The sequence below is a fragment of the Hylobates moloch genome, unplaced genomic scaffold (assembly GCF_009828535.3).
Source record: "Hylobates moloch isolate HMO894 unplaced genomic scaffold, HMol_V3 SCAFFOLD_13, whole genome shotgun sequence".
Classification (NCBI taxonomy): domain Eukaryota; kingdom Metazoa; phylum Chordata; class Mammalia; order Primates; family Hylobatidae; genus Hylobates; species Hylobates moloch.
In genome coordinates this window covers 91,406,308-91,419,945 of record NW_026652288.1, presented here as the reverse complement: position 1 = coordinate 91,419,945, position 13,638 = coordinate 91,406,308, and the positions used below count along the sequence as shown (strand labels likewise).

At 43.0% G+C, this 13,638-nt stretch overlaps 1 protein-coding gene and 1 pseudogene across 1 annotated transcript; both read left to right on the top strand.

The window, feature by feature from the left end:
• Window positions 1–2,042: 2,042 nt before the first annotated feature.
• LOC116480115 (zinc finger CCHC domain-containing protein 10-like) lies at window positions 2,043–9,432 on the top strand (annotated as a pseudogene).
• Window positions 9,433–12,602: 3,170 nt separating this feature from the next.
• LOC116480329 (large ribosomal subunit protein eL18-like) lies at window positions 12,603–13,258 on the top strand. Its single transcript, XM_032753271.2, has one exon. It carries the CDS (start codon window positions 12,618–12,620, stop codon window positions 13,182–13,184), a length of 567 nt encoding a protein of 188 aa, XP_032609162.1. The 5' UTR covers window positions 12,603–12,617; the 3' UTR covers window positions 13,185–13,258.
• The last annotated feature ends 380 nt before the right edge of the window (window positions 13,259–13,638 follow it).

The window sequence follows — 13,638 nt, the reverse complement described above, 5'->3', positions numbered from 1 at the left end:
ATTAAATGGTGCTAGCAATGTCTACTCCATGGGATGATGTTAAGAATTAAATTTATAATACCTACAACCTCCTAAGCCTGCCTGGCACTAAATAAATTTTTCAGATGGAAATTGTTGTTATGATCTGGGTTTAAATGTACAGACTGCTGGAAAACATCTAATATACCCAGTCATTTATTTATACATTCATTCAAATCCACAAACTTGTATTGCAACAAGAACTGTGCCAGGCATAGGGTATTCAGCAATGTACACAATGCAATCCCCTCCCTGAGGGGGCTTACATTCTACAGGATGAGTCAGCAAGTAAAGAGGCAATTACACTCAAAGTGTAACTAAGGACCTGAATGGCCAGCATGAGAGATGCTCAGCATGGGGTGGGAGCACATGAGCACATAGCGCATAGCACATAGGTACCTAAGCCAACCTGAATGGAGCTTGAAGGAAGTGCTATCTCAGCTGAGACATGGAGGATGAATACGAAATAAGCAGCAAAGGTAGATCAGAAGGAGGAACATTCCAGTCAGTTGGAGCAGAATATACAAAGAGAGAGATAGTATTGCCTTTCAGGAAGCCATAGCACAAGTGTATACCAGTAGAGGTGCCAGTGGGACCAGAGATAGGGAAATAAGTGAAATGTTTTTGGAAATGAGGCTAAACAGGTTACAGCCAAAGAGAGAAGGTCCTTGGAGTACCAGGAAACATGAATTTGTCCTGATGGAAACTTTAAAAGATTATAAACAGCTGGGCACATTGGCTCACGCCTATAATCCCAGCACTCTGGGAGGAGGATCGCTGAGCCCAGGAGTTCAAAACCAGCTCGTCTTTAATAAAAATAAAAACATCAGCTGGGCATGGTGGCACACACCTGAGGTCTCAGCTACTTGGGAGGCTGAGATGGGAAGATTTTTTTTTTTTTTGGCGGAGTCTCACTCTGTTGCCCAGGCCAGAGTGCAGTGGCGCGATCTCGGCTCACTGCAAGCTCCGCCTCCCGGGTTCACGCCATTCTCCTGCCTCAGCCTCCCGAGTAGCTGGGACTACAGGCGCCCACCACCACGGCTCAGCTAATTTTTTTGTATTTTTGTAGAGACGGGGTTTCACTGTGTTAGCCAGGATGGTCTTGATCTCCTGACCTCGTGATCCGCCCTCCTCGGCCTCCCAAAGTGCTGGGATTACAGGCGTGAGCCACCGTGCCAAGCCCGAGGTGGGAAGATTGCTTGAGTCCAAGAGGTTGAGGTTCCAGTGAGCTGTGATTACACAACTGCACTCCTGCCTGGGTGGCAGAGTGAGACCCTGACTCCAGAAAAAAAGGTTATAAGCAGAAGATACATGAGAACAGAATATAGTTTAGAAAAAAAATCACTCTGGCTGTAATATGCAGAAGGCAACCTGAACTTCCAAGACCAAGACTGCGAATGTGACTCTAGTTGGAGATGATGGTGATAAGAGCTAGGCTGAATTCCAGAAGAAACTAGAGAAGGAATGAAAGCATTTGGTAATTGCCTGTGGGTGATTTAAAGCAGGTGGCATCTAGAAAGAACTCCGGGTTTCTAGTCATGAGGGCTGCTTCCCTGGTGGCTGCATGGAGGCCCCATGAACTGAAACAGAAAATACAATATGAAAGGTGGACACGGAGGGAAGAAATGTTCTTCTACTACTAAAAATTGCTAATTTTTGCATTCATATGCCTTCTCATGAAAAAGAAAAACTTTATTCAAATAATTTTTTTTTCTTCTGAGTCAGTTTCACTTTTGTTGCCCAGGCTGGAGTGTAGTGGCGTGATCTTGGCTCACCACAACCTCTGCCTCCCGGGTTCAGGCGATTTTCCTGCCTCAGTCTCCCGAGTAGCTGGGATTACAGGCATGTGCCACCACGCCCAGCTAATTTTGTATTTTTAGTAGAGACGGGGTTTCCCATGTTGGTCAGGCTGGTCTCGAACTCCCGACCTCAGGTGATCCGCCCGCCTCGGCCTCCCAAAGTATTGAGATTACAGGCGTGAGCCACCGTGCCCGGCCCAAATAAATTTTTAAAACACTTTTTTTTTGGCGACTCCCATGCATTGGCTTAGAGCCCGGAGACAAGCTGAAGCAAATAAGCAACATGTAAGATGTCAGAAATGCTTGGAATTTGGACATTGGACTTATGAATGCACAGGAAAAAGAAAATACCCACATAGGCCCTCAAGGACAGCAGAACTAAAGAAAGCTTTAAAAGAAAACAGATTATTATTACAACAAAACACTGGAGAAACCAATGTAGAAAAAAAGGACAAGAAAAAAAGGTCGGCGGGGCACGGTGGCTCATGCCTGTAATCCCAGCACTTTGGGAGGCTGAGGCGGGTAGATCACGAGGTCAGGAGATCAAGACCATCCTGGCTAACACGGTGAAACCCTATCTCTACTGAAAATACAAAAAATTAGCCGGGTGTGGTGGCGGGCGCCTGTAGTCCCAGCTACTCGGGAGGCTGAGGCAGGAGAATGGCGTGAACCCGGAGGACGGAGCTTGCAGTGAGCTGAGATCGCACCACTGCACTCCAGCCTGGGCAACAGAGTGAGACTCCGTCTCAAAATAAATAAATAAATAAATAAATAAATAAATAAATAAATAAATAAATAAAATAATAAAATATATCGTTAGAACTTAAAGCTGAAATCTGCAATCTGTTTGTGTGATGAAACTATCTTTTCTGTCTGTGAAATAAATGGCATACTTTGTTATATATGTTAGTGGTATATATCAGACATATTTTCAGGATGGTGCGTCAGGATATCTGGCAGTGGATTTCTAATGCTTTTGGCTGTGTGTTATGTAAGATTTAATATGTTGTTACTGTAAGCACAGGCGTTTTCCTACTATTAATAAATGGGCTCTGTTTTTACATTTATGTTCAGAAAGTTATCTGACTTTTTGTCCTTAGTGGTATGTTCAAGGAGCCTATTAATATATTTACAGTTTTTGAATGCTATAAGTTTTAAATTGCTGTTACATGATTCATTTTCTTCTAGTTCCTTAAGTTTTTCAAGTTATCCTTTTCTGAGGAAAACTATTCTAGAGGATCCTAAAAAGGGACAAAAAATTTGAAACTACTTAGGAGTCTAATCTTGGTGCCTTCTGATAAAAGTCAGTGTATCAGAAAAGAAGGCAGCCATGTAAGAGGCTAACTTAAGTAGAAGTGCTAGAAATATCTTTGTATATTAACATGCAATAAAAGGTACCATTCAAAGCAGGGGGAAAGGGAGGAAAAAGAGGTAAATTTACTGAAAATTAGGGCAATGTTGGTCGCCTTTTATTAAAAGCTTTTTTTAAGCTTTCATAAAGATTGTCTTTTGCTATTTTTGAAAATATGGTATTATAGTTTGTATGGTAACTGGTCATATATGACAGTCTACTGCATAAATATGAATGACTAGGATTAATCTGGTGTGTTTACATAGGATATACATAGTTGAAATCTAGCATGAAAGGCTAAAAAGGAAATACTGCACAATATTTCTTAAAAGTAAAATGCAGTTATTGTGATGAGTCTTTGGTTTAACATCACAGTATTCTGTGATGTCTTTTTAACTTTTCGGAAAGAGGTATCATTTGTAGAAAAAATTTGATTTGAGTTAAATATAGGTTTTTAAAACTAAATAAATAAATAAAACACTTTTTTAAATTGCTAAAGGTATCAGTCACATGAGGTGGGGTAGGGTGTATTGAGTAAGGTGGGAGGGATAGAGGGGAGGAGCAGAAGAGTTTAATTTTAAGAAGAATTGAAATGATACAAAGATGAATTTCCCCCTTGTCACAGTTTTGTCAAGGGCCAGGTTGACAAAGGAAACATTTTTTATAATTTGTATGATAATTCCTCCACTAAGAACTATATGAAAAACAATTTTATATTTTAAGATGCTTACATTCGGCCGAGCATGGTGGCTCACACCTATAATCTCATCACTTTGGGAGGCTGAGGCAGGTGGATCCTGACCTGAGGTCAGGAGTTCAAGACCAGCCTGGCCAACATGGTGAAACCCCGTCTCTACTAAAAATACAAAAAAATTAGCCAGGCGTGGTGGCGTGCACCTGTAATCCCAGCTACTCAGGAGGCTGAGGCAGGAGAACCATTTGAATCTGGGAGGCAGAGGTTGCAGTGAGCAGAGATCGTGCCACTGTACTCCAGTCTGGGCAACAGAGCAAGACTCCATTTCAAAAAAAAAAAGAAAAGAAAAAGATGCTTACATTCTATGAGCCAGCAAATTCATTTCCAGAAATCTGTCCTACAGCTGTACTGGCATTCATGAGTGAAATATGAACATACAAGGTGTACTAATAGTGGACTAATAAATCAACTGTGAGACAGCCTCACTATAGAATACATACAGCTATTTAAAAAATGGGATAGTAGGTGTAAATCTACATTGAGAATAGAAAAATCTCTAAAGTAAGTTGAATTTATTTATTTATTTTAATTAATTAATTAATTTTTTTTTTTGAGGAGAAGTTTCGCTTTTGTTGCCCAGGCTGGAGTGCAGTGGCATGATCTCTGCTCACTGCAACTTCCGCCTCCTGGGTTCAAAGGATTCCCCTGCCTCAGGCTCCCAAGTAGCTGGGACTCTAGTTGTGTGCCACTCCTTCTAGCTAATTTTGTATTTTTAGTAGAGGTGGGGTTTCACCATGTTGGCCCCGCTGGTCTTGAACTCCTGACCTCAGGTGATCCACCCATCTCGGCCTCCCAAAGTGCTGGGATTGCAGGTGTGAGTCACCATGCCCTGCCTGAAATATATTGAATTAAAAAGCAAACATAAGAAGCAAAACATCACCTATAATATATCATTTCTCTTTATCAAAACACTCCATATGGGTTTGGGAGTGGGAGCTTTATTATGTATGCGTGCATGTGTGTGTATAGTATAGATAAATGGAAAGATACACGTTAAGTTAACATCCCAGGAATGAGAATTGGAGAGAGAAGTTTAGAGAGTAGGGTAAAAGGGAACCTATATTTGCATTCAAATATTCTGTTTTGTCTGAATTTCTTTTACAACAAGCATGTCATATATATGTGTATATATATATATATATATATATATACGTGTGTATATATATACATATATATACACACACATATATATATATTTAAAAGTTGGGCCGGGCGTGGGGTCTCACGCCTGTAATCCCAGCACTTGGGGAGGCCAAGGCGGGTGGATCACCTGAGATCAGGAGTTCGAGATCAGCCTGATCAACATGGAGAAACCCCATCTCTACTAAAAATACAAAATCAGCCGGCGTGGTGGCACATGCCTGTAATCCCAGCTACTCGGGAGGCTGAGACAGGAGAATTGCTTGAACCTGGGAGGCAGAGGTTGCGGTGAGCCGAGATCACGCCATTGCACTCCAGCCTGAGCAACAGAGCAAGACTCCGTCTCAAAAAAAAAAAAAAAAAAAAAAGTTGGAAGAGGACTATGAGATGCAAAGAGGGCTCATTCAACACATATTTATTCAGGTTCTACTATGCATCAGGTACTAAACAGTAGGGGATACAGCAGTGAACAACAACTTCAAGGGTACTTCCCTCACAGAGTTTATAGTCCAGCAGCAGAGACCGACCATTAAACATGTGATCATAATAAGGAATGAAAACACTTTGCCCAGGAGTAAGCAATTAGTTATTAAAGGGGCCGAGGAAAAATCAAGGATGGCTTCCTGAAGGGGGTGCCATCTCAATTGAGATCTGGGAGATTAGTATGAGTCTTTACAGCAGGGGACGCTGCATGCATCAAGGCTAGATGAAGGCTGGCGAGATCCTGCCTGGCAAGTAGTTGGGTTTAGTTGGGGCCTGGTGGGCAAGTAGGAGATGAAGCTGGAGGCTTAAGTAGGTCTAGGTTACAAAAGGGCATGTGCGCCATGTCACAGGGTTTGGATTGTATTTTCACTGTGAAAACCATTGGTAGGTTTTTAAGTAAGGCAGTGAAATCCTCAGATTTGCCTTTCAATAAGATCACTGTCAGCAGCTCCTCTCAATTGTGTGCTCAGACGCATGAGTGGATCAGCTGGAGTGAAAAATGCAGAAAGGAGATTGAGGGTCCCTGGTTTGGAAAAGAGATTACAGAAGAGGAAGCCTGGCTGTACCAGACAAGATGTGTTAATCCAGGCAAGAGATGTTAGTGACAGAGGTGGAAAGCAAATAGCTAACAACAGGGTGGAAGAGAAAGACAGATAATTGATATGTACAAATAATCATTTTAAATATTCAGACAGATTAAGTAAGTGCTAGATGTGAAGTTCAAATGCTATCCCTGCTGCATGAAGAAGAAACTAGACCCAACAGGGAGGACTGAAAAAGGGCTCTTCGAGAAGGTAGCATTTGAAAAGAGTAGTAACAGATATTCGAGCCTTCGAAAGACAAAAATATGCAGCAGCATATTTTGTTAGAGGGAACTGTATGGGCACAGGCACAAAGACAGAAAAATCTAGAAAGTAGTTCAGTGGAGATGAAGGGCATGGTGCTTGTGAGTATGTGAGCATGCATCCCATGGGAAAGGAAAATGGAAAAGTGAGTTGGGGGCAGATACCGATTATATCAATAGCTAATGAAACAACACCTTCGAAGCTCTGTCTTTCACAATGCTTGGCACAATATGTACATACTTCCCTATCTATTGTCTGAATCCCCACTAGAATGAAAATTCCATGAGGGAAGGATCTTGTCAGTCTCATTTACCACTGTCCCTCAAAGCCTACTTTAATGCTTGGCCTCTAGTAAGTATTGTATTTTTAGTAGAGACAGGGTTTCACCATGTTTGCCAGGCTGGTCTCGAACTCCCGATCTCAGGTGATCCACCTGCTTTGGCCTCCCAAAGTGCTGGGATTACAGGTGTGAGCCACTGCACTTGGCAGAACCTTGAACTTCTTAAAAGTTAGGTTAGGAAGGACCTTGTCAGTCTCATTTACCACTGTCCCTCAAAGCCTACTTCAATGCTTGGCCTCTAGTAAGTGCCCAGCAAATGTTCATTGAATGAATAAATGAGAAGGTGAATGAGCGGGTGAATAAGTGAGTTGATAAACGAAAATGTAAAGCACCAAATACACTGGGTGGAATAAAATTGGTATTTAATATGTGGTAACCATTAACAATACTAGTCATTATTATTATTATCAGATATTAGAAGAATAATACCTGATAGGTTGGGGAGGTTGGCCAATTAGGTACCTAAATTACCTTGTTTAAAATTTATCATTACTTGGATACCCTAAAAGCCCTTACTTGACAAGTATGCAGTCTATACATATGACAAAATTGCACAGGTAACCCACACATTTGTACAAATAAAAAGAGGAAAAGTGAAATATATCATTACTTCTCAAAGTTCATTGGCTATTACCACAAACTTAAAATCTTTAGCAAGGTATTCAAAGTCCTTTATTCTTTAATTCCAACCTAACTTTTAAGAAGTTCAAGGTTCTGCCGGGCGCAGTGGCTCATGCCTGTAATCCCAGCACTTTGGGAACCCAACGTAGGCAGATCATCTGAGGTCAGGAGTTTGAGACCAGCCCGGAAAACATGACGAAACCCTGTCTCTACTAAAAATACAAAAATTAGCCAGGTGTGGTGGTGCATGCCTGTAATCCCAGCTACTTGGGAGGCTGAGGTGAGAGAATTGCTTGACCCACAAGGCGGAGGTTGCATTGAGCCATGATCACACCATTGCACTCCAGTCTGGGCAACAGAGTGAGACTTTGTCTCAGAAAAAAATAAAATTAAAATTAAAAAATTCTAAAAATAAATAAAAAAGAAGTTCAAGGTCCCTTCACTGCAGGATGTTCTTTCTTTCTCCCCATCCTTCTGCAGTCAATCGTTTCAATCCTGCTGGTTCACGGATGGCAAACATTGTACCTTGGGTGAGGGGTACAGATAATTACCATAAAGGTGTTAAAGAAATGACAATGACAATATCCAGTACTTAGCCTTTGCCCTGGAACTATGCAAAGCAAATTACTCACTAACAGCCTATGAGGTATGCATTATTCCTACTCTTATTTCCTGGGTAAGTAATTTACCAAAGGTCAGAGCTCCTGGTAGGGGAGCTGAGACTTGAACTTGTTCTGGAGGCATGTGAATAACTATTTTCCTGGTTATTGATGACAGGGCTTCAATGCCATGCCAAAATTTGAATTTTATTCTGCGAGCAATGATGGGTCAGGCTTTACTCAGACGAGGGAGGATCCTGACTCTATTTGGGGACTAGCTCACAGTCACATTTCTCCAAAACACTGGATGCATTTAGGGTCACAAGGCAAGATAACAACTGGGAAGTTAATTGGAACCAGATCCTAGGAAATTGTCCTTTACTTGGGAAGAAATAAGAGGGTGTCTGAACAGTAAGTGACACAACCAGTGAAGTATTTATTAGTCATCTATTCTGTGACTTCCCTCAGGTACTTGGTAATATGGTATAGCTGCATGAATTTAAACAATTATTCCTGCTTTCCACCAGTTTATGGTCTAATGAGGGAGGTAAGGCACACACGTTTAAACACAAATGAGGCAGAACTTGACAAAAGTCAAATCAATCCAACAGAAATGTGCCAAATTCACCCCGGAGTAGGCAGGAAGGTGAAAGGCTTGGAGGCTGGGCTGAAAGGTTGGCGATTCAGCCCCCAGGCCACAGGCTCCTTTCACTGTCAGTAAATACTAATTGAAGATAATGAAGGCCTTTATCACCTCTTCACCAAAAATCTGCATTCTCATTCATATTAACTTTTCCAGGGAACCAGAAATCTCTGGCTCAAAATATTTCCCTCAAACCGATCTATCTTATTTGCATTAAATTAACTCCAGCTACTCCAGGCCGACTTCACCCAGTCTTGGACTCCTCCACATTCAAGGTGCTAAAATGTATTATAATTGTCATCTGCAAAATGCTGAAGAAAGATTAAAGCTCTATGGGATTTTTTTGTTTTGTTTTGTAAAGACAGTCTGACTATGTTGCCCAGGCTGGTCTTGAACTCCCTAAGTGCTGGGATTACAGGCATGAACCTGTAATGAAACTGAATTGCCAAACTGAATTTGATTGAGTTTGAAACCAAGGTAGAATAAATGGTCTTTAGAATCATATATCTCACTTTTTAGTAAAATTTATGCTTAACAGTTTTGTTTTGGTTTTGCCTGATTACAAAAGTAATGCAATGAAAAAATGCAGCGTATTCTAGAGAATAAATTATCTGTGACCCCACCCTCCAAAGATAACCACTGTTAGCAGTATGTATATGTATCACTTCTTAGTTCTGACTAATTTTAGATCCTAGATAAGAGGATAAACAGATAACGTTAATCCACACACATAAGCAAATAAACACTACATGCTATTTTGCATTTTTCTCACCAGCTCCAGCAGTCCCGCTTAACTGCGGTTTTGCTTTCTGTGGTTTCAGGTAAATATGGTAGAATAAGGTATTTTCAGATCAAGAGAGGAAAAGAGAGGAACACATTCGCATAACTTTTATTACAGTATATTATTATTTATTTATTTATTTATTTTTTGCAGAGGGAGGGGAGACAGAGTCTCACTCTGTCACCCAGGCTGGAGTGCAGTGGCATGATCTTGGCTCACTGCAACCTCCGCCTTCTGGGTTCAAGCGCTTCTCCTGCCTCAGCCTCCTGAGTAGCTGGGACTACAGGCATGCAACACCACGCATGGCTAACTTTTGTATTTTTAGTACAGACAGGGTTTCACCATGTTGGCCAGGCTGGTCTTGAACTCCTGACCTCGCCTGCCTTGGCCTACCAAAGTGCTGGGATTACAGGCGTGAACCACCGCACCCTGCCTTATTTGTCCTATTTTGTTATTAGTTTTTATTATCAATCTCTTCTTGTGCCTAATTTATAAATTAAACTTTATCGTAGATATGAATCTGTAGGAAAAAATAAAATGTATACAGAGTTCACTACTATCCAAGGTTTCAGGCATCCACTGGGGGTCTTGGAACATATCCACCTCAAATAAGGGGGGACTACTGTATGTAGATTTCACTTATTTTTACTCTCATATAGTATCATATAGTATTCTAGTATGTATATACTTTTTTTTTTTTCTTTTTTGAGATGGAGTCTCGCTCTGTCACTCAGGTTGGAGTGCAGTGGCGCAATCTCGGCTCACTGCAACCTCTGCCTCCCGGGTTCAAGCAGTTCTCCTGCCTCACCCTCCCGAGTAGCCGGGACTAGGGGCACGTGCCACCATGCCCAGCTAATTTTTGTGTGTGTGTATTTTTAGTAGAGACAAGTTTTCACTGTGTTAGCCAGGATGGTCTCGATCTCCTGACCTCATGATCTGCCCGCCTCAGCCTTCCAAAGTGCTGGGACTACAGGAGTGAGCCACCGCGCCCAGCCAACTCTATTTTTAAAATAAAATTCCACATCAATAGATCATTATTTTCCTTCAGTTGTTTACTCACATATAAATTTACTTCTTTTTTTTTTTTTTTTTTTTTTTTTTTGAGACAGGGTCTTGCTCTGTCACCCAGGCTGGAGTGCAGTGGTGGAATTATGACCCACTATATGATTGAACTCCTGAGCTTGAACAATCCTCCCTCCTCATCCTCCTGAGTAATTGGGATTACAGGTGTGCACCACTATGCCCAGCTAATTTTTAAATTATTTTTAAAGACAGAGTTTCCTGTGTTGCTGGTCTTGAACTCCTGGACTGAAGTGATCCTCCCACCTCAGCCTCCCAAAGTGCTGGGATTACAGGTGTGAGCCACAGAGCCTGGCCTACTTATTTATTACTACTACAAAAATATACTATGTTAAGGCTGGGCGCTGTGGCTCAAACCTGTAATCCTAGCACTTTGGGTGGCTGAGGCGGGCGGATCACAAGATTCGGAGTTCGAGACCAGCCTGGCCAATATGGTGAAACTCCGTCTCTACTAAAAATACAAAACTTAGCCAGGCGTGATAGCGGGAGCCTGTAATCCCAGCTACTCGGGGAGGCTGAGGTATGAGAATCCCTTGAACCTGGGAGGCAGAGGTTACAGTGAGCCAAGATTGTGCCACTGCACTCCAGCCTGGATGACAGAGCAAGACTCCGTCTCAAAAAAAAAAGAAAAAAAAATATATATATATATACACACACATACACACACTATGTTTAACATCCTTGTACATATGTTTTTGCACACTTCTGCTAACAATTTTATAGAATAATTTCCTAGAAGAACTGCACAAAGAATGCCTTTTTTTTTCTGGAGACAAAGTCTCCCTCTGTCACCCAGGCTGGAGTGCAGTGGCATGATCTCAGGTCACTGCAACTTTCGCTTCCTGAGTTCAAGCAATTCTCCTACCTCAGCCTCCCGAGTAGCTGGGACTATAGGCGCGTCCCACCATGCCCAGCTAATATTTTTTTTTTTGAAATGGAGTCTCAATCTGTTGCCCAGGCTGGAGTGCAGTGTGCGATCTTGGCTCAAGCAATTCCCCTGCCTCAGCCTCCCGAGTACCTGGGATTACAGGCGCATGCTACCATGCCCGGCTAATTTTTTTGTATTTTTAGTAGACATAGGGTTTCACCACATTGGCCAGGGTAGTCTCAAACTCCTGACCTCAGGCAGTTTGCTCGCCTTGGCCTCCCAAAGTGCTGAGATTACAGGTGTCAAGCACTGCACCCAGCCAGAATGCCTGCATTTTAATCTGAATCTGTATTGCCAGCTTTCCCTTTCAAAGTAGCACCAAGTCCATCTCAATTTGAGTGGATAAAAATGCCTCCACCACCTCACTGCACCAGGTATTATCAACCAGTTTACTAAGGAGTCATGTGAACTAGACCAATCAATTCACTCCAGAAGGATGAGGATGCATAGTGGGCATTTCAGAAATATTCTTGTTGCTGAGGCTCCAGGAGGCCAAAAGTTTAATAAGAGCAACCGGCCGGGCGCGGTGGCTCAGGCCGGGCGCGGTGGCTCACGCTTGTAATCCCAGCACTTTGGGAGGCCGAGGCGGGCGGATCACGAGGTCAGGAGATCGAGACCACGGTGAAACCCCGTCTCTACTAAAAATACAAAAAAAATTAGCCGAGCGTAGTGGCGGGCGCCTGTAGTCCCAGATACTCGGAGAGGCTGAGGCAGGAGAATGGCGTGAACCCGGGAGGCGGAGCTTGCAGTGAGCCGAGAGCGCGCCACTGCACTCCAGCCTGGGCGACAGAGCGAGACTCCGTCTCAAAAAAAAAAAATAAATAAATAAATAAAAAAATAAGAGCAACCAAGTATTTTCACAGAAGAAAACACATCATTTTCTACTCCTTTTACCCCCTACACAAAATAAAAACAAAGCAGAAACAGTATATTAATAAGTGCCATCCTGTATCTGTATCATTTATAATGTGTAGACTCAGGTTGTGAGGATATGAGTCAAAATCCATGCATCAGATTCAGAACAGTCAGAGAAAATCGATGAATGTGTTTAGTTTTAGGTAGGAAACTGAAGAAGTGAAAGTCTCGGATAGATGGAGAAATGATTGTCTATGGAAAGTGACAACGTCCTAATGTGGAGAGATTAATTTGGAAATTTCTTCACCTCAACCGAAGAATTTACAGTGCTTTAAAAACTTATCTCACTTTCCGGACCTGGCCGAGCAGGAGGCGCCATCATGGGAGTCGACATCCGCCACAACAAGGACCAGAAGGTTCGGCGCAAGCAGCCCAAGAGCCAGGATATTTACCTGAGGCTGTTGGTCAAGTTGTACAGGTTTCTGGCCAGAAGAACCAACTCCACATTCAACCAGGTTGTGTTGAAGAGGCTGTTTACGAGTCGCACCAACCGGCCGCCTCTGTCCCTTTCCCGGACGATCCGGAAGATGAAGCTTCCTGGCCCGGAAAACAAAACGGCCGTGGTTGTGGGGACCACAACGGATGACGTGCGGGTTCAAGAGGTGCCCAAACTGAAGGTATGTGCACTGCGCGTGACCAGCCGGGCCCGCAGCCGCATCCTCAGGGCAGGGGGCAAGATCCTCACTTTCGACCAGCTGGCCCTGGACTCCACCAAGGGCTGCGGCACTGTCCTGCTCTCCGGTCCTCACAAGGGCCGAGAGGTGTACCGGCATTTTGGCAAGGCCCCAGGAACCCCGCACAGCCACACCAAACCCTACGTCCGCTCCAAGGGCCGGAAGTTCGAGCGTGCCAGAGGCCGACGGGCCAGCCGAGGCTACAAAAACTAACCCTGGATCCTACTCTTATTAAAAAGATTTTGAATGCTAAAAAAAAAAAAAAAAAAACAAAAAACCTTATCTCAGGGGCCACTACATAGAATACATTGTTCTCAGACAGAATAAGTACTTTTGTGGTTAGGTAAGGCAGTGCTAGAAAGTCTCAAGAGCAGCTTTCTCTGGGAAATCACACTTGCTTCTAACAAGAGCTGTGGCTGTGAGCCACCAACACTGCAGGGACACTCATGCGCCTGGAGGTCCCTAGACAGCAGAAAGGAGGGAGTGACGCCTTGGTCAATCCAGTACGAAAACTATGTTTGGGTGATGATGGCTCAGGCCCTGGCTGGCTGTGCAACCCTGGAGCAGCCACTTAACATCTCCAAACCTCTGTCAACTTTCTTGTAAAGACATCAGCAGGATGATTTCTAAGATGTTTTTCAGCTCTGAAAACTGTCGGATTGTAAAC

What these genes read in the sequence shown, in the direction of transcription:
- LOC116480329 (XM_032753271.2), top strand. Translation starts at nt 12,618, where the DNA reads ATGGGAGTCGACATCCGCCACAACAAGGACCAGAAGGTTCGGCGCAAG.